This window comes from Hemitrygon akajei, unplaced genomic scaffold (genome assembly GCF_048418815.1).
Source record: "Hemitrygon akajei unplaced genomic scaffold, sHemAka1.3 Scf000041, whole genome shotgun sequence".
Classification (NCBI taxonomy): domain Eukaryota; kingdom Metazoa; phylum Chordata; class Chondrichthyes; order Myliobatiformes; family Dasyatidae; genus Hemitrygon; species Hemitrygon akajei.
Window position 1 is genome coordinate 7,947,528 of NW_027331927.1, and position 21,185 is coordinate 7,968,712.

Here is a 21,185-nt window from a genome sequence, read left to right on the forward strand (position 1 = left end):
GTCCTCACACAAAACAGAGAACAGCAGATGTGTGGAGACCGAGGGGAATCGAGGAAATGAGGATCGGGCAGAAGTATGTGGCTGAGAAGGGAGAGCAGCCGCCATCTTGTTGATGGTTAGAAGGGCTGATTGGCCTCCTGCTGCTGTTTCTCACTTAATGTTTCAGTGTTCCTGTTCAGTGAGGCTGGAGGAATGTGAATAGAAATTAGTGTTTACAGACATAGACTGATTTAAATGAAACCTGCACATTTCCTGTGTGGGTCTGAATTGTGTGTCGGGATGGGGTGGGAATCGAAACTCTGAGAGCTCTGTGACCTGGGGCTGGAGGGAACGGGACCGGGGAAGATATGGTTGGAAAAACTAAATACGCATCCAGTTTAAATTTGGAAATAATATAGGGAAATAATAAAATCATTTGGGAAATGCGGCGGTGGGCAGGGCAGTGTGTGAGGGGCGAGGAACAGTCACCGGGTCACGTGGGAGACACTCACTCATCACGTGATCCCGTTTTACCGCAGATTGGAAGCATATATGGGTTTGTTTCCGAGGCCCCGCCAACCGCCTGATGACGCAATTAGCACATTGCGCATGCTCACATTCCCGGGCTAGGCAGTGTTTTTTCGTTCTTTGTGAAAGCGGGACGGCGGTGAGATCGGGATGGGGAGGGGTTCTCGCCCCCTTGGACGGGGAGCCGCAGACGGATTATTCTCTGCGGGGCAACACCAACAATTTTCCTTCGGTGAGTATTGAAACCGGTCCCGATCGGGGAGTTCTGACGTTGGGTAGTGAGTTAACTTTCCCGAACTCAAACAAGAGAAAATCTGCAGATGCTGGAAATGCGAGCAATGCGCACAAAATGCTGGAGGAACTCAGCAGTCCGGGCAGAATCCAGGAAAAGAGTACAGTCGACATTAGCGGCCGAAACCCTTCGGCAGCACTGGAGAATAAAAGGTGGGGGTGGGGAAGGGAGAGAGAAACACAAGGTGATCGGTGAAACCTGAAGGGGGAGGGGATGAACTTTCCTGAACTGGCGGCCTCGCCTCGCTTCCTTCACAGAATCTGCCGGGGTCGGTCCGGGTTGTGAGACTTTCACACCGAACCGTCTGAGATGAGCCGCCGCTCAGCCCCTGTTGTTCTGGTCCTATTAGCAGGATGACGTAAAACATGTTTCTATATTGTTACTGACAGAGAATCGTATATTTTGTGTTCAGTGTGTTATCTGAATGTAATTGCCTGTGATGCTGCTATAAGTCAGTGTTTCTCTGTACCTCTACCTTCCCGTACTTGTGCACTTGGCAATAATTTCAACAGCACCTGCGAAAAGTCAGTGAGATTTGATTAGTGATGATCACCTTGGCAGCTCGGTGGGTCGAATGCATGAGACAGTACACTGTTAAATGCAAAACCCTGAACAGTGTTGATGATCAGAGGGATCTTGGAGTCCGAGATCATCGCTCCCTGAACGAGACCGCACAGATTGATCTGCACAGGTTAAGAAGGCAAATGGTGTGGTAGTCTTTATCATTCAGTTCAAAAGTCGGGAAGTTATGTTGCAGCTTTATAAGATTAATTTGGCAACATCTGGAGTGTTTCATACGGTTGTGGTCGCTCTCATTCTCCGAAGGATATCGGGGCTTTGGAGAGGGTGCAGAAGAGGTTTACCAGGATATTGCCTGGAATAGAGGGCCTGAGATATAACGGGAGGTTGGACAATCTTATGTTGTTTTCTCTGGAGCCGTGCCGGCTGGGGTGAGACTGAATAGACGTTTATAAGATTACCAAAGGATTAGAAGCAGTGTTTCAGAAAGGCAGCGTCCATTTTTAAGGAACTCCAGCACCCAGGGCATGCCCTTTTCTCAATGTTACCATCAGAGAGGGAGGTAAAGAAGCTTGAAGGCACTCACTCAGTGATACAGGAACAGTTTCTTCCCCTCTGCCATCTGATAGCCAGATGGACATTGAGCCCTTGAACACGACCTCACTTTTAAAATATATAGTATTTCTGCTTTTTGCACAATTTTTAATTTATTCATAGAATAATAGAAAACCTACAGCACAGTACAGGCCCTTCGGCCCACAAAGTCGTGCTGACATGTCACTACCTTAGAAATTACTATGGTTACCCATAGCCCTCTATTTTTCTAAGTTAGTTTTTCTCCTGTGCCGCCAGGTTCCTAACCAAAAATCTTTGAAAAGACCCTATCATGCCCACCTCCATAAACATTGCCAGCAGCCCATTACACCAGTCTCCACCAGTCTCTGACTAAAAAAACTCACCCCTGATATCTCCCCTCTACGTATTCCCCAGCACCTAAAACCTGTGCCCTCTTGTGGTAACCAATTCAGCCCTGGGAAAAAGCCTCTGACTATCCACATGATCAATGCCTCTCATAAACTTGTATACCTCTATCAGGTCACTTCTCATCCTCCGTCACTCCAAGAGAAAAGGCCGAGTTCACTCAACCTATTGTCATAAGGTATGCTCCCCAATCCAGGCAACATCCTTGTAACTCTCCTCTGCACCCTTTCTAAGGTTTCTACATTCTTCCTGTAGTGAGGTGACCAGAATTGAGCATAGTGGAGTGTGACCAGGGTCCTATATAGCTGCAACAAAACCTCTCGGCTCCGAAACTCAATCCCACGATTAATAAAGGTCAATGCACTGTATGTCTTCTTAACCACAGAGTCAACCTGCATAGCAGATTTGAATGTCCAATGGACTCAGATCCCAAGATCCCTCTGATCCTCCACACTGTGAAGAGTCTTACCATTAATGCTATATTCTGCCATCATGTTTGATCTAATATATTGAACAACTTCAAACTTATCCGGGTTGAACTCCATTTGTGACTTCTCAGCCCAGTTTTGCATCCTTTCGGTGTCCCGCTGTAACCTCTGACATCCCTCCACACTATCCACAACACCTCCAACCTTTGAGTCATCAGCAAATTTACTAACACATCCCTTTACTTCCTCATCCAAGTCATTTATAACAATTACAATGAGCAATGGTCCCAGATATACATATACTGTAATTTTTATTATTTTATTTTGTGTTTTTTTTCCGTCTATATTATGTATTGCATTGAAATGCTGCTGCAAAGTTAACAAATTTTACACCACATGCCGGTGATAATAAACCTGATTATGAATCTGTGTGGACAGACGTTATATTTTTCCTGGGGGTTGAAATGTCTAATACATTTAAGGTGAGACGAGATATAAGTGGCAAGTTTGTCTTTTTCCACAGAGTGGTTGGTAGCTGGACTCTCTGCCTGGGGTGGGAGACCCCACCAGTCACGTGATCCTGTTTGCCCCTCCCATTTATCCACAGATGTACAATCTCTTCGCTCATGCTCACTGTCTCCGGTTGGGTGGTGTTTTCCTTTCTGCTCAGTACTGAAGCGGAACGTCTGCGGGATTGGGAAAGGGTCCTCGCCTCCTGGGTCAGGAAGCCAGGGGTCAGATCGGGAAAGGGTCCTCGCCTCCTGGGTCAGGAAGCCAGGGGTCCGATCGGGAAAGGGTCCTCGCCTCCTGGGTCAGGAAGCCAGGGGTCAGATCGGGAAAGGTTCCTCTCCTCCTGGGTCATGAAGCCAGGGGTCAGATCGGGAAAGGGTCCTCGCCTCCTGGGTCAGGAAGCCAGGGGTCAGATCGGGAAAGGGTCCTCCCCTCCTGGGTCAGGAAGCCAGGGGTCAGATCACTGTCTGCGGGCCAAAGATATCGTTTTCCCATCAGTGAGTATTGAGACCGATCCCGAGTAGGGAGATCCAATGTTAGCTGTGAGTGCCGAACTGAGGGCCAATTACTCATTTATTTTCCAATTATCTGGGCTCTTCAAAAAAATGTGGATTTCACTTAATCTGCATTGAACGATCCAACCCAGGAGCCCAGGCTGTTTATTTCCACAGAGTTGAAATTAGAGACCCACCAACAGGTCACGTGAGGCTGTTTAACGCAGATCTACCCCACCCTCTGGTTTGTGACTCAAGATCATGTGGTGTGTGGTCAGAGTCCCCGGATGTGAGGTGATGCTTCCTCCATGTTGTGTTGGGGAGTCTGATGTTGGCCACTGAGTCCCTTTAACTTCCCTCAAATTGTCTCACTTCCTGAGCCTCCTCACATTTGTCCTTGAGCTTTATGGCTGTTGTCTTCTCCTGGATTGGGGTGGATGGGAAAGAACGACCCAGGTTGTGGGGATCTTTGATTTCACTACTCTAGGGGGAGAATGGTTTCTGTGATCTGCTGATCTGGATCCAAAGGTCTCTGCCACTCCTTGCAGTCACGAGCAGAGCAGTTACCGTGCAAAGCATGAAGTGTCCAAATGGGAAACTTTCTATGGTGTGTTGATAAACAATTTGGTGAGGATTCAAAGTATATATGGCAATGTTTTTGTTGTTTGTTCTAACTTTGTCAATTTAAGATCCTTTATGCAGTAGTGTGTACTATTAATTCAGTATCTATGTATTGCTGGAGAACCATAATTGATCGTCCTTGCTTTCTGCTCCACCTGGTTCCATCTGCTCATTCCCTGCCCATCTTGTTCAACCTCTGTCCAGTCTCTCTCCCACCAACTTCAGTGACATGCATCAACTATCTGGGTCAACCTTGGTCCACCCTGTATCATACCTCTGCAATGATATATATCGGCAATCTTTCTTGTCTTCATTGTGAAGTATTCTTTCACACCTTCGTCCTCACTGAGTTATTTCCTGAACAGTTTTTGTCAGCTGGAAAGTTAGAGGGTCATCAGGTACCAGTTCTGTTGTGGATTGGTGTGGGAGTGCTAGTTTTTGAACTGTGACTGGCTGACACACTGCATCATATTACAATCAGCAAAGAGTACTGGGAGAGTTGCTGCTTGGACTCTAGTCCTGTGTTGGATTTGACTTTGGTTAGTGCTTCTACAGATGGGGCTGAATGGTCGTCCTTCTGCAATGAAGCAGAAATTTCGAGCAGCTGGACATTGGTTGTGGGGAAATCCCCGATTGCACTACCCAGTGTGAAATGGGAGGACAATGTGTGAGACTCTCAGGGTCGGTGAGTGGCAGATTAAGCTGTGTGATTCTGTGAGGTTGGGTCCTGGGATATCATAGTTTTTGATCCAGGTAAAATGGACGCGAGGATCGAGCTGCCTGTGCTTATGAGGTGTTGAGCAAGTATTTCTGGTCTGGGATCAGATATTTGTTTTTGGAGTTCCTTTGGAAGCAATGACTGCCAGTCTGAGGAGAGGATAATTTCCCATTCCATCCTCACAGGGACAGGTTATGAGTAAATGGGCAGTTCCATTTTTACAACAGTAGAAATAGACCCATGAGTTTGGTGTTCAAACTGTGTTTGGAAATCTCCCCTCACTGTCACCTGTCTGTCACTTGGTGCAAATCAGGCAGAATCTCAAGTTGCAGGAGATCTGCAATAAAAACTGAAAGTGTTTGAAATCATTCTGACGAAACATTATTAACCTGAATTGTAAAGTTTGTTCCTCTCCCAAAGCTGTTCCTTACCTGCTGAGCATTTCTGATAATTCTAGTTTCTTTTTATTACATTTACCTTGGAATGGTTTATATTTCCTGAAATTAACCTGGAAATGGAAATGTCTCATTCTGTGCTAGTAGAACAGTACAGAAACCACAACTTACCCTGTATATTATCCTGGTACCAATTTATCTCTTATTCCTGGAAATGTGTTCAGTACAATTGCTGCTAACATGGTTTACAAGAATAATCTCAGGAATAATCGATGTTATGTATGAAGAGCATTTTATAGTTCTGGACCTGTGCTCAATGGAGTTCAGAGGGACGGTGTGGGTGGTGGAGGGGTGTATGGATAAGTAAACCTACCGAATGCTGAAAAGCCTGGATACAGTGAACATGGATAGGATGTTTCTATTATAAGTAGAGTCTGTGATCTGACAGCACAGTCTCAGAATAAAGATGCTTCCCTTTAAAACTGAGATGAGAAGAATTTTTTGGCTACAAGATGTCTGATCTGTGGAATTTGTTGCCACAGAGGTTGGTTGAGGCTGCCATTTGGGTATATTTATGACAGAGATTAATATATTCATGATTGGTGAGTAGCTCAGGATTACAGGAGGAAGGCAGGAATATGGTGTTGGAATAAAAATCAGCCATGGTTAAATGGTGGGGCAGACTAGATGGATCGAATCACCTCATTCTGTTCCTGACTGAATGATGGCTCCTCCTTATCCCATATCATTTTGTGATGTGTGAGGGACAATAAAAGATTATTCACTGAGATCATTATATCTGCCTTCAATGTTTAAATTTCAGTGAGTTTTATTCTTAGTAACATTAAGCAGAAATGTTTGGTTCTCCTTTTTAATGTTAACGTGCTTCATTATCTCTCTGGTTAAAGTTAGACCTGCGGTGAGAGATTTATTGGAAGAAATACCCCAACTGGAAGCAAACCACAGCTGAAGATGAGGGAACAGCAACAAGTGAACTGGCCTGAGGACTGAGAACAGCAACTGGAGAGAACAGCTCTGCATCAAGAGACTCAGAGTTCCCAGTGATTCAGTCATGAGAAAGTTTGGTGAGTCTCATTTACTCAAACACAGGTCCTTTGGACATTATATACCTGTAAAATATAAGGTTGGAAATAGTTAGAGGGAGACTGAATGTGCCCAGAATAACCAGTTATGCTTCTGTCAGACACAGTTGCAATCAGTCCAGGTCTGGTAATGTGCTTCCAGCAGCCCAGCCCTTTAAGACCACTCCCATTCTGTCGAAGTCGAATCCGGATTAAGTCACTCAGAGAGCGTATAGTACAAACTCTTTATTCCAAGCACCTGGGGCCCACTCAGTTAGTCACTCAGACAGGAACAGACTGTGACTGTTCCCACCCAATCCACCAATTCCCCTCACACCACAGATATATCTGTCCAGATACTCCCCACACAGGACAGGCTGGAGCCAAAGTTATTTACTATGACAGCCCCTAAAGACAAGTTACAAAATAGTCATAATGGCTCACACACACAGAACAGTCTGAAGCTGTCCTATCTCTGCACGTGAGTGCACAAGGAGATAAGCATCCTGAAACCCTAGCTAGCTACCCTCAAGAAGAAATATGGCTCAGCATGGCTTAGTACATCTGTTGATCATCAGGAGTTTCTTTCAGAAAAACAGGCTGCTATTGTTTAACGAAGTGTTAACCCTTTCACAGACTTTATCATTCCCTCCTTTACAGAGAAAGCAACCGAGTACAGCTTTGACTTCTCAGTGGGTAAAAACGGCATACATCAGTAACTATAACAATGATATGTACAACCATTTGGACATAATGCAATATCATGCCCCACATATTACCGAACAGGCCTTCGAAGAGCACGATTTCGACCCTTCGGTGAACCCGTGTAAATCCTGCCCTACTCTCTCGATGCTGTCAATCTCCTTGGCAGTGTGCTCGGAGAGGGATGTAACGTTAGTAGACTCATCTGGGACATAGGCGCAGCATTCTGTGTCAATAATAGCACAGGCTCCCCCTTTCTCAGCTGGGATACAATCTAAAGCCGTACGATTCTGTACGACTGTTTGCCGGATTGCAATTATTTCAGTGGATATTTCTGTTACTTGGGCCTGTGTTCTGTCAGGGCCCCTGCAGTATTGTGGCCAGCTCCTCAAGTGCTTGTAGACAAATTGATTATCTCTCGTGAATTCCCGGCTACTCCATAGGAGAGAAAAGCGATCATCCAAAATCACTCAGTCTCAGTTACTCCTCTCCGCCGTTGGGCTCCTGCAGGTATGGCCAAGATGCATGTTCCCCAGTGTAGGAAGTTCCGTTTGGTGGGGGCCTGAGATACCATCCCTCAAAACATTGACAGCCACAGTCATCACAGACTGGACCACAGTTCCTCACTCTCTTCCCCAGGTGTTATTTGAAAAAGCCCAGGCTGAGAGTTCCTCACTCTAGTTGAGCGGGATTACTGACATTTGAATCATACTTTTCCCATACTGAGGAATTTCGGCACAAACCCAGCAGGCCCCTGGTTCTACCTGCTTGGCCCAGTTGTGACAGAGAGACAGAAAGGTGTTAACATAGGGGCTCCTGTGTGCTGGGGTAAGCCCTCTTAAAGACATAAACACAAACACCACTGTTACGGTTTAATTGAACCAGCAGATATAGTCCACACCTGGACTCTGGTTTTGATGTTTAAACCACTGTCTTTATTCGTATCTACTTATAATATAACAAATTAAGCAAAATAATCAAAAGTTTAAAAGTGTTATGAGCACACACATGTGTAAGTATAACTCCCAAACCACTCAGCTCAGGGAATACCAAGCTGAAAGTCTTGAGATGGTAAAGTATGAAAGTTCAGTTCATCCACAGGATCAATGACGAGAGAGAGATATTTGTAATCCAAGGTGAATGTCAAGAGAAGGCAATTATGTTGAATTCCACAAATTCCACAGTGGTAAAACAGGATAACAGTCGCTGTAGGTCTTATCCGTCGTTGTTCTAAATCCACATACGAATTATCTCCAAAAGTAGCTTATCACAGGAGTACTGTCTTCAGAAGGAACTACCACCCAGGCAAGGGTTAACACACAGGTAGATTCCGCAAGGTACTCCCAATCCAGATCCAACACACAAAGTATTACCGACAGTGATTTCCACAGAATATCCCTTCTCACAAGTGGTTACCACATCACACACCCAAATCCAGCTAAGGGTTAACAAAAGTGGTAGCCACGAGATACTCCAACAAAATCCCCATATGGATTATACGAATCATCACCAACAGTGATTGGTCACAGGGCTACCTCTTCAAGTGAATTACCACCCCTAGGCAAGGGTTAGCACAAGTGGTCCTCACAGGATACTCCCAAACCAACAGATCTACTCCAATGGATCAAACAAAGTGACAATCACACATTCGGTATACACTGAATCAATAATCAACCCACCCTTGTGGGCATAGGAGAGCCCAAACAATGACCTTTGGCCACTAGGTCCTTTGTTTCGAACCTTCCATCTTCTTTCTTTCTCTCTGGCTGACTGTGTTTGTGACTGTCTTTGCTTAAATAAAACAAACTGCGAGCTATTGTTACATACCCCATAACTGGGTCACTTACCAGCAAAGATAGAGAGGTCCGCTGAAGTCTGATGGTACTATTTTTAAATGTTTTTATTTATAATGGGGCACAAAAGTAAGGTTAATACAAACATTCAGATAATATACGTCGTCACTACTCAATCTAAAGCACGGGTATAGTAATAATCAACAATAAGAAGTAGCTCTATCGTTTGTCTAGGGGTAAAAATATTGTCCGATAGAAATATCAAAGTCTCTGGAGTTCATGCAGGCTTTTAGCCTTTTGGGGACCACTGGATTTCACGTGTTGGAGAGAGAGAGAATTTTTGGTGAGAAAAAAAAATTGCCAGCCTTTTGGACTCAAATCGTTGAATCGGGAACGTGGGTTCCCCGTTGTCAGTTCGAAGTCCTTTTCGGTGTTATCAGCCACTCGCTCCCCAGGCTAGGGGAAACGAACCACACGTGGCTTCCGAATAGCTTCCCGTCATCACGGGAGCGATGAGCGATGGTGTCTCCTTCTGGTGCGTCGCTAGGGTACTGCCTCCTGCAGTCCCCTTTTTATCTTGACTTGTGGAGTTGTAGATGTCAGTCAAGGTGGGGTGATACAATCCCCACCCCACATTGCCCGAGGGTGTCCATGTAGCCATGATAGCTGGCACGTAGCATAGAATCACAATCCACAAAGGTGTCTCCAAGAAAGAATGGTCAAATCCGTTGCGTTGTCTCTCTTTCTTTTCCTGGGTCCAAGACCCGAATTAATAGCGATCTTGCGATTCTCAGGAAGGAGGGGGCTGGTATCATAACACTATATAAACACAAGCTGCGAGCAAGTGTAAACATGCTGCCTAGTCAAATAGTTCTGCCCCCCTCTCTCTCTTAGTAAGAATCAAACAGGAGAATATTAGTTCTGGGGTTGATCAGGATTTAAAAGTCGGGTCCTAATAATATGTCAAAGCTCGTCACATTCGATTTTGGTCATTGTCAGGCCAATCCATATTATTTGTATTAATAATGTTGGCTAACTTTGTAAGCATTGGAGCAGTAAGTCATTATTAATGGGTATTTGTCCTCCCAGTTTAAAGGCTTGGTCTCCTGTGAAAGTGCCATAGCAGGCCACAAATCACATCCAGGATCAATATGCCAGACATGGGTTTGGAATCCCATGTTTCCCTATCAGTTCAAACTTTAGACTGACGTTCCTACCCTTCCCTCCTATCTGGGCCGGCCTTGGTTTGCTTACGTTGTTTTTCCTGCTCTCGTTTTCGGCGCCCATCCACCCATTCACGCTCCGCTTTTAGCATCTCCCAACCTTTGGCATTCCTTCTGCAGTACATACCTCTATCCCTTTCTCACATGTATTATTCCTCCAACTTGCTGATAATATACTGTTCCACTTTAAAGGTATGTCACATTCGGAATTTTTTTCAGTTAGCAGAGGATTTCCTTCCACGCTGCTGTGCGGTGTTGGGAAATCATGTACAAGGCAAGTTACAGCAGTAGTTTGCCATTGCCTTCTGCTGGGTGAGTTGTTTTGTTCACCAGCTCTAACCCAGCACAGATGAAAGTGTGCAAGGGAGTCGGCTGGATTCGAACTCGGGACCTCTCGCCTCGAAGTCCAATGCTGAATCCACTAGGCCATCAGTGGCATAGCTGACAAAGTTCCATTTTACATCTGCCTTTTCCTTCCATTCCCTTTTCAATAATTTCCACTTCTTTCCTCAGTTCTTTTTCCATATCAGATTTACTGCTTTGTTCTCATGAGGTAATAACGCAGGCTCCCCCACCCCCCTCCGTCCGTGGCCACATTTTGAGTGCTGCACTCAACATTTGAAAATCTTTTTCCTTGTCTGGAAAACTCTCACATAAAATTGTGTAGGGCTGCTCCTGGCACACTCGTATCAATCGACTGCAATTGACCGATTATCTCTAAGTAATTTATCGGGCACAAAGCCTCCTGCTCAATTAACAATCAGATAAATTTACCCAGCAGGCACCCTCTGCTCAATTGATGAATTTACCTGACTTGTCTGCTTCCTGCCCACTTAGTAAAGTTTACCCAGTAACGCCTCCTGGCAACTTAATAAACTTTATCCAATACTGCCTCCTGCCCACTTAGTAAAAATTTTGCCTACCTTATATGAGTCTCCCGACAGATTTTTTTCCCCGATCCTGTTAAGGTATGTGATCAGCCTTGGGCGAGGCACCGTACGTCCAAAGGAACTGACGGTGAGTGACAAATGTAAAATACCTATTGGGCTCCCGGTCAGTTTCCATAGTCCCCAGAGTGGTCCAGATGCTTACTCAGCCCGTCTGCTCGGTGCTCTGTATATTGAGATCCTGTTCGTGATGCCATATGTTAAAGCTGAATCTGAATAAAACTTGAGAGAACAGCTTCTTATTGACACCACAGTTTATTGCACATTCTCCTGCAGGAGTTTGAGCTCCAGTTGTCAAAGTGATGGCACGTAAGCACTGCCATTATCTGACAAGTCGACTGACTTGGGTTACAGCTGTATATTTATTCATAGTACACCCCATGCTTACTATTGCAAGATGTTATTTGGTGGGTTATGCCCACCAAGTGTGTTGGTGCAAATCTTAATTACAAATCTTAATTGCAAATCTTAACAGAGTTTGCTATATCGAGGTTTTAATTATGGATGGATGTACTGTCCAGTCCTTATCAGTCATTCCCTTTGCAAGGCCCTGACTTAATTACAAACAGATGTTCATTCCTGTCCTTATCAGCGAGTCTTCCTCCCTTTACTCAAATGAGGGTACAATGTATAATGGTATCAACTAACAACGGTACAGTATACAATGTTATCAGCTCTCAATGTGTCTCTCTGCAAGCCACAGAGAACTGGTAATGAGCCTGTCCTGGCTAACCACTGAAGACAGTGTTTACTTCGGTTCAAATATTCCTATTCAGTCCCAATTATTCTTCTAGCCAGAGGTTACATATGTTCAAAATGAATTTTTTTATATATCTTCAATTCCTCAAGAGGGTTCAGGGGAAATATTTATGTCCAATATAGAAACTGGTGTTACCTGTATGTATTGTGGCAATGCAAGAGGTGCTGGAGAATTTGCAAGTGGAAAGACTTGGAGTAATATTTGGAAATCTGACTTTTTAAAGCATAATTTAGCAAGCAAACCACATATGGACATGTGCAAAAGCTCTGGTGAGAAAATCCTTCATTACCCGCTACAGGCCTGCTACATAGGTTGTGAGAGAGTGCAGATGAATTTGATCGAACTCGGGAGATCAAAGTACTTATCAACAGTGATTTGCTGGCTGTGAAAGTAATTACCTCTCTGTATAAAATTCACTATGCACATGTCACTGGGTAAAAAAAATGCACAGTACATGATTTATGTGCACACTGGTCATTACAAATTAGAGGGGACATTGGTGGGAAGGTGGGGAGACCTCCAGTGTCCCTGATGCCCTCACCAACAAGATGTGTATCCAGCTGCAGCTTGTAACCCTGCACTTTAAGGAGTTGGAACTGGAAGTGTATGAATTCCGGATCATCCAGGAGTTGGAGGGGGTGATCGATATGACATGAAGAGAGGTGAGTTACACCCAAGGTGCAGGACACAGGAAACTGGGAGAGAGTCAGGAAGGGGAATGAGGTTAAATAGCCATCGCAGAGTACTCTTGTTGCTATCCCACACAACAATAGGTGGAACACTTCAGAAACTGTTGTGGGGGTGGGAGGGTAGATTACCTGACAGAGACAAGTCAAAGAGGTGATAGTGAATTCATTAGTTAGGGGAACAGAACAGGAGGGGACTAATATCCTAGTGGTAAGGCTTGCTAGTGCTAGTGTGGGTGGAGAGGGTGATGTGGTTAAAATAAGTTGCAGGGGAAATGGGAGCCAGAATGACAGAACAGATAGTGGAGAGGGTGAATTGAATTGAATTGAATTGACTTTATTCGATACATCCTTCCTACACATGAGGAGTAGAAATCTTTACATTACATCTTCACCAAAATATGCAATGTGTAATTAATAGTAATATATAATAGATCGTTTGTAGATAGGACAGTCAATATAACATTGAAATGCAATTGTATCAGCATGAATTAATCAGTTTGATGGCCTGGTAGAAGATAATGTCCCAGAGCCTGTTGGTACTTTTGCTGTGGTACCGTTTCCTGGATGGTAGCAGCAGGAACAGTTTGTAGTTGTGGTGAATTTGGTCCCTGATATCCTTTGGGCCTTTTGACACACTTGTCCCTGTAAATGTCCTGAATAGTGGAAAGTTCACATCTACAGATGCGCTGGGCTGTCTGCACCACTCTCTGCCGTTTCCTGCGATTAAGGGAAGCACAGTTCCCATACCAGGCAGTGATGCAGCCAGTCAGGATGCTCTCAATTGTGTCCCTGTAGAATGTCCTCAGGAGTTTGGGTCCCCGTCCCCAACTTGTTCAACCATCTGAGGTGAAAGAGGTGCTGCTGTGCTCTTTTCACAACACAGCCGGTATGTACACACAATGTGAGATCCTTGGTAATATTTATGCTGAGGAATTTAAAGCTGTTCACCTTCTTAAACCCAGATACATTGATGTCAACAGGGGTTAGCCTGTCTCCATTCCTCCTGTAATCCACAATCAGCTTTGTTTTTGTGACAATGAGGGAGAGTTTGTTTTCTTGACACCAGTCAGATGTTGTTCAGACCTCAGATAGAGTCAGCAATCAAACGGTTGAGCATAGTGTGATGAATGTGCTGAGCTGTGTATATCACAATGCAAGAAGCATCGTAGGAAAGCCCGATGAGCTCAGGACAGGGAATTATGATATTGTAGCTATTATTGGAATTTGGTTGCACCCAACAGTCTGAGGGATTTAGAGGAACAACTTTGTAGAGAGATTGCGGACCATGCCAATAAACAAAGGTTGATTCAGTAAGTGATTTTAACTTTCCATATATTGAATGGGACTCCCATACTGTAAAAGGACTAGATGGGGTAAAGTTTGTCAAATGTGCCCTTAATCAGTATGTATCTCTGATATAGAAGTGAACAATAAGCTGTTAGGAAATGATCCAGGGCTGGTGACAGAATTTGTGAACATAATGCCATGAGATTCAAAGTAAAGATGGAAAAAGAGAGGTCTGGATTACGGGTTGAGATTCTAAATTGGAGAAAGGTCAATTTTGATGGTATCAGAAACATCTGACAAGTGTGGTTTGGAACAGGCTCATTCCTGGCAACAGAGTTCTTGTAAGTGGGAGGCCTTCAGAAGTGAAATTTTGAGGATGTGGAGATTGTATGTGCCTGTCAAAATAAAAAATGAAAAGTTACAGGTGCAGGGAACCTTGCTTTTCAAGAGATATTGAGGCCCCGGATATTTTGTTCCTCCAAATGCCTCAGACTGTTGGGTGCTACCAAGATCCATTAATGACTACAATATCAGGATTCCACGCCCTGAGCTCATCTGGCTTTTTTTTTAAAGTTGTCTGCTGTTGGTTTCTAAAAGATTCCCAATAGTCTTTGCTCTTTTGTTTGCCCTCTCTTTGGCTTTTATGTTGGCTTTGGCTTCTCATTTCAGTCACGGATATGTCCTTCTGCCTTTCCAATGCTTCCACTTCTTTGGGATGTATCGATCACTCAGCTCCTGAGTAGCTCCCAGAAACTCCAGCCATTGCTGCTCCGTTGTCACTCCTACCTTTTCCCATCCGAACAAGTTTGGCCAGCTTCTTTGTCACAGAAACATGGAGAAGTTCAGTCCAGAAACAGGATATTTGGCCCATCTAGTCAATGCCAAAAAACATTTAAGCTGTCTAATGCAAATAACTGCACCGGGACCATCACCCTCCATACCCCTACCATCCAGGCTCCCATCCAAACTTCCTTTAAATGGTGAAACTGAGCTCATTTTCACTACTTATATTCATCTCATTCCACACTGTCATGACCAGTGAAGAGCTTTTCCACATGTTCCCATAAAATTTTCACCTTCCCCACTTACCTATGACCTCTGGTTGTGATCCCACAAAACTTCAGTGGAAAATCCTGCTTGCATTTATCCTATCTATACCCTCATAATGTTGTATACTTCTAACAAATCCTCAAAGCAGTGTACATTTTCCTTGTTTATGTTTCGAGCCGTTTTTAGGTGTATAAGATGATGAGGGGCATTGATCGTGTGGATAGCCAGTTTTTTTTTCCCTAGGTCTGAAATGGCTAACACGAGAGGACATAGTTTTAAGGTGCTTGGAAGTAGATACCGAGGGGATGTCAGGGGTAAGTATTTTACACAGAGAGTGGTGGGTGCGTGGAATACACTGCCGGCTATTTGTGTGAGAGTGTTTCAGTTACTGTGGGGTCAGGCACCCATGCAGCTCAGTGGGAACAGGGAATAATACCAATGGAGAGAGTCAAACTGAGCCAAGTCACAGATTGGAGATGGCAGAAATGCCCCATTCTTAGAGAGACAGGAAGAGCATCAGAGCGTTCAATGCTCATTCCAGATACCAGCACTGTGCCCAGTTAGAAGATGATTTCTCCATCCAAGTTGTGTTGAACTTCACTGTAACAGTGTGATGTCAGTTCACACCTTGACAACTCACGTGATCTGAAATGTTGTCCTGCACCCATTGATGGATTTTTAAAATCTTTTTACAGGTTACAAATGACAAGAAATTTGTCTACGGAAATCTCGAATATAGTTTTGCTGTCTCTGTCCAGATATTTAAGAAATGGAGCAAGGGATTCACTCGATCATCCTTCCTGTTCAGACTGTGGGGAGGGATTCACTCGGTCATCCAACCTACAGAGACACCAGCAAGTTCACACTGGGGAGAAGCTGTTCACCTGCTCAGACTGTGGGAAAGGATTCACTCGATTATTCAACCTACAGAGTCACCAGCGAGTTCACACTGGGGAGAGGCTGTTCACCTGCTTAGACTGTGGGAAGGGATTCACTCAGGCATCTCACCTACGGAGACACCAGTCAGTTCACACTGGGGAGAAGCCATTCACCTGCTCAGTCTGTGGAAAGACATTCACTCAGTCATCCAACCTACAGACTCACCAGCGAGTTCACACTGGGGAGAGGCCGTTCACCTGCTCAGACTGCGGAAAGGGATTCACACAGTTAGGTAGCCTACAAGCACACCAGTTAGTTCACACTGGGGAGCGGCCATTCACCTGCTCAGACTGTGGGAAAGGATTCACCACATCATCTCACCTAGTGACTCACCAGTCAGTTCACACTGCAGAGAGGGATTTCACCCGCTCAGATTGTGAGAAGGGATTCACTCAGTCATCTGATCTGCTAGCACACCAGTGAGTTCCACTGGGGAGAGGCCGTCGACCTGCGAATGTGGGAAGGCATTCACACGATCATCTCATCTATTAAAGCACCAGCGAGTTCACACCACAGATCATCTGCTCAGGCTTTGGGAAGAGATCATCTCAACCGTCTCCACCAAAGCTGCATCATTGTGTTCCACTTGGGAGAGGCCGTTCACTTGCTGTGAATATGGGAAGGGATTCACTCAGTAATCTAACCTTGTAACACACGACCGGGTTCACATTGGGGAGAAAGTTTCAATAAGCTGTAGGCTGGATATTTTTCTATCCCCATTGCTGAATGCAATTTCGAGAGTGACTGGGGAATCTAGTACAAGAGGGCATGACGTAAGGTTTGCAGGGCGCCCATTCAGAACAGAGATGCGGAGAATTTTTTTTTTTGTCAGAGGGTGGTGAATCTATGGAATTTGTTGCCACGGGCAGCAGTGGAGGCCAAGTCATTGGGTGTGTTTAAGGCAGAGATTGATAGTTATCTGAGTAGTCAGGGCATCAAAGGTTACGGTGAGAAGGTGGGGAAATGGGACTAAAGGGCAGATTGGATCCACTCATGATGAAATTGTGGAGCAGACTCGATGGGCCGAATGGCCGAATCTGCTCCTTTGTGTTATGGTCTTATGTGATTTTTTTCTCATGTGTGTTATTCCTCTTCCTCCTTCTGTCCAAGGTCGTGTTAATCTCAGTGGGTTTGAGTGTAAGTAGTTTTTTCTAAACTTGTCATTTCAGTTCTTACTTATCTTTGTAAATTTTACTGATTGAAATGGGACTAAGATATTTTCATTAAAAAAAGTCAATGTCGGTATTGATGGAAGTGTTTATTGCCTTTGTTGTAATTGTTAACTATTGAGCTCTGTTCGGCAGTTTTTTAAAGCCTTGAAATAAATTTTGTCAAAGGTTTTCCCAATATTGCACTACTTTCTGTTGCTTTTGCTTGTTGATTTTTCAGATACGTGGTTATCACGAGTCCCGGTGAAGGGTCACGGCTGGAAATGTTAATTCCCATCCATAGATGCTGCCTGACCTGCTGAGCTTCTCCAACACTTTGTGTGAATTTCTCTCGATTTCTTGCATCTGCAGGTCTTCCTGTTTCCCAGATATTTATATGTTTAGTGAAATAACAAGCCGGCCGTGGGGTTGTGTGGCTCTGTTGGTAAAATATTAAATAAAATCATTAGATAACAGGTGGCATAGGGTTGGGCAGTGTGGAATCTGTGGGTAGAATTAAAGAACAGCAAATGTACAAAAAAATCCTTGATGGTGATTGTATAGTGACCCCAAAACAGTATTTGGTGCACAAATTACAATGAGAGATAGAAAATGAGTGCCACAAGGGCAATGTTACAATAGACATGGGGGATTGTCATGCAGGAGATTAGGAAAATCAGGATGGTGTTGGTCTCAAGAGGAGGAATTCCTAGAATGCCTACAAGATGCATTTTTTTTTAGAGCAGCTCGTGGTTGAGCCCACTTGGGGATCAGCTATTCTGGATTGGGTGCTGTAATGAACCGGAATTAATTAGGTCACTTGAGTTCAAAGAACCCTTCGGGACAAGTGATCTTAATATGATCAAATTCACCCCGACATTAGAGAAGGAGAAAGTAAAGTCAGATATGAATAAAAAGAGAATTATAGAGGCCTGAGAGAAAAATTGGTCAAAATTGATTTGGAAAGAACACGGGCAGGGATGAAAACAGAGCAGCAATGGCTGGAATTTCTGGAAGCAATCTGGAAGTGACGGGATATACACATCACAAAGAGGAAGTAGTATTCTAAAGGTAAGGTGACAAAACCGTAGCTGCTAAGAGAAACCAAAGACAACATAAAGACCAAAGAGGGCACAGAACAAAAATTACTAGGCAGTTAGAGAATTGGGAAGTTTTAAAAATGAACAGAATGCAACCAAAACCATTAAGAAGGAAAAGATGGAATACACAGATGAGCTAGCCTGTAATATTAAAGAGGATACCATTTTTAATTTCAGGTACATATTGAGTAAAAGAGAGACAGAAATGGATATCAAACCACTGGAGAATGATGCTGGAGAGGGAATAATGGGGTGAGGGTGAAAGGTGATGGCTGATGAACTGAATAAGTATTGTACTCACTCTTATCTGTGGAAGGCACTGGCAGGAATATGGAAGTCCCAAATGTCAGTGGTCAGAATGTGTAAAGTTACGTTATTCGGGAGTAAGTAGAAGGAAAGGCAATGGGCTGTGATTTTTTTTACTGGAAGGAGAAATCGATATTCATGCCTTCAGGTTGGAGCTACGCAGGTGGAATATGATGTGTTTCTCTTCAACCCTGAGGCTGTCAAGTGGAGCAACTCCAGCCATTGCTATTCTGCCATCATCCCTGCTAGTGTCCCTTTCCAATCAACTTTGGTAAGATCTTCTCCAGTGCCTCCATAGTTCCCCTCACTCCACCAATAATAATGCATCTTGTTTTACCTTTCCCCTCTCAAAGTGAAGGGTGAATTCAGTCATGTTATTATCACTGTATCCACATGCTCCCTTTACCAAAAGCTCCCCAATCAAATTTGGTTCATTCCAGAATTAACTTTTCCCTAGTGGGCACAATTGCAAAGGGAAGGTAGGTCACATCCGGAATTTTCAACTTAGCAGGCGATTTCCTCTGACGTATTGGGAAATTGTGTGCTAGGCTAGTTACAGCAATGGCTTGCCATTGTTGTATTTGCCTTCTGCCGGGTGAGATTTTTTTTTAAGAGATCACCAGCTCTTAACCCAGCACAGATGGGTGCCGGCTGGATTCAAACTCAGGACCTCCCGCCACTGATGCCACTACGCCACCAGCCGGCTACACAATTCCAAGCTGATCTAAAAGGCATCTCATTGGTATTTTCCAAATTCCCTCTCTTGAGATCAAGCACCAACCTAATTTTCACAATCTACCTTCACCCATCACACTCATGGACTATTTGTCTCACTCCCATCGGGGGTAGATACGCAGCGTCCTCACCAGGACTACCAGCCTCTGGGACAGCTCCTTTTCCCAAGCAGTAAAGCTGATAAATATCTCTGCCCACTAACCCATACTTCCTCAACACCAAACACCTCTACTTTATCATTTCCTGTCTGTCATCTTATATGCAGGCATCCTATGCCGAGCGTCACTTTATGAACATGCAATCAATCCATGCACAGTATATAAGCTGTGGATATATGTTGTTACTGTTGTGTTTCTGTGTTGCATTGGAGCCGGAGTAATAATTATTTCGACCTCATTTACACGTGTGTGCTGGAAATGGAATTAAACAACCCTGAATCTTGAAGAAACATTTCAGCAGGCTGCAGCGTCACATTTCTGTCTCTCAGCGTTATTGCGACAGAGCGCCACCTGGTGACAATGGAGTCCACAAATCAGGGGGTCCTGTTATTGTGGTAAATCACCATCATGTGGCAGTGTTGTCCACAAAAGGGAGAGGTTTACAGCGATAAGAATGGGTGTAGGGGCTGGAAGCCAACTGCAAGTGGATGAAGTGCCAGAGATGCCCCTAACCTCTCTCCTCACCACTAGTCAGGGTCCTAAACAGTCCTTCCATATGAGGCAACTTTTCAACATCGTGCTTGTTGGGGTCATCTACTGTTTCCAGTTTTCCAGGTGTGGCCTCCTCGACATTAGTGAGACCCGATGTTGTCTCTGCATTCTGCTCTCTGTCCCAATGAGATTCTGCAGATGTTGGAGATGCAGAGTAACAGACACAAAATGTTGGAGGAAGTCAGGAGGTCAGGTAGCTTCTATAGAGGGGATAAAGCAAAACAGAGATTTCCTGCCGAGACCCTTCATCAGGACTGGAAGTGGGGAGAAGCCGGAATAAGTTGGTGCGGGGTGTGGAAAGAGTCCAAGCTGGTAGGTGATAGGTGAAGCCAGATAACAGTGAAGGTCAGTGGGTGGGCGGGGTGGGAGATGAAGTGAGAGGCTGTGAGGTGGTAGGTGGAAAATGCAAAGGACTGAAAAGAAGGAATCTGATACGATAAGAGAGCGGGCCATGGGACGAAAGGAAGTAAAAGAGGAACCAGAGGGAGACAATCCGCAGTGGAGAAGAAAGAAGTGTGGAGACAGAATGGAGGATACGGGCCTGTGGGTTGATGAAAAAAAAAAGGTAGAGGTAGAAGTTAAAGATGTCGATGTTCATGTCATCAGGTTGTAAACTACCCGGATGTAATATGAGTTGTTGCTCCTCCAACCCGACAGTGCACTCATCATGTTAGTTAAACAATGAACCGGAAGTGAAAGTGGATTAATAATTGTCCCCCGGGATCACTATTAAATCAATCCTCTCTCACCTTAAACCGGTGCCGTCTGGTTGTTGATTCCACAAAAATGGGGTAAAAGAAAAGTAAACATAGAAAACGTACAGCACAATAAAGGTCCTCCAGCCCACAAAGTTCTGAGGAACATGTCCCGACCTTAGAAATTACTGGGCTTACCCATAGCCCTCTATTTTTCTAAGCTCCATGTACCTATCCAGTAGTTTCTTAAAAGACCCTATTGTAGCCGCCTTCACCATCGTTGCCGGCAGCCCATTCCACGCACTCACCACTCTCTGTGTAAAAAAACTTACCCTTGACATCTCCTTTGTACCTACTCCCCAGCAACTTAAACGTGTGTCCTCTTGTGGCAACCATCTCAGCCCTGGGAAAAAGCCTCTGACTATCCACACGATCAATGTCTCTCATCATCTTATACACGTCTATCAGGTCACCTCTCATCCTCAGTCGCTCCAAGGAGAAAAGGCCGAGATCACTCAACTGCGCACATTCCCCATTTCTGTACACTCATAGTT

General features: G+C 44.5%; 1 protein-coding gene across 2 annotated transcripts; it reads left to right on the forward strand.

Moving 5' to 3' along the window:
* The first annotated feature begins 615 nt into the window (after positions 1 to 615).
* On the forward strand, positions 616 to 17,294 carry LOC140720372 (uncharacterized). Of its 2 annotated transcripts, XM_073035247.1 has the most exons (3): positions 616 to 739; positions 6,374 to 6,550; positions 15,694 to 17,294. In XM_073035247.1, exon 3 carries the CDS (start codon positions 15,701 to 15,703, stop codon positions 16,358 to 16,360), a length of 660 nt encoding a protein of 219 aa, XP_072891348.1. In that variant the 5' UTR covers positions 616 to 739; positions 6,374 to 6,550; positions 15,694 to 15,700; the 3' UTR covers positions 16,361 to 17,294. The 2 variants fall into 2 exon arrangements, with proteins under 2 accessions (XP_072891348.1, XP_072891349.1); XM_073035248.1 differs by lacking the exons at positions 616 to 739; positions 6,374 to 6,550 and adding an exon at positions 14,862 to 15,312.
* Positions 17,295 to 21,185: the final 3,891 nt, after the last annotated feature.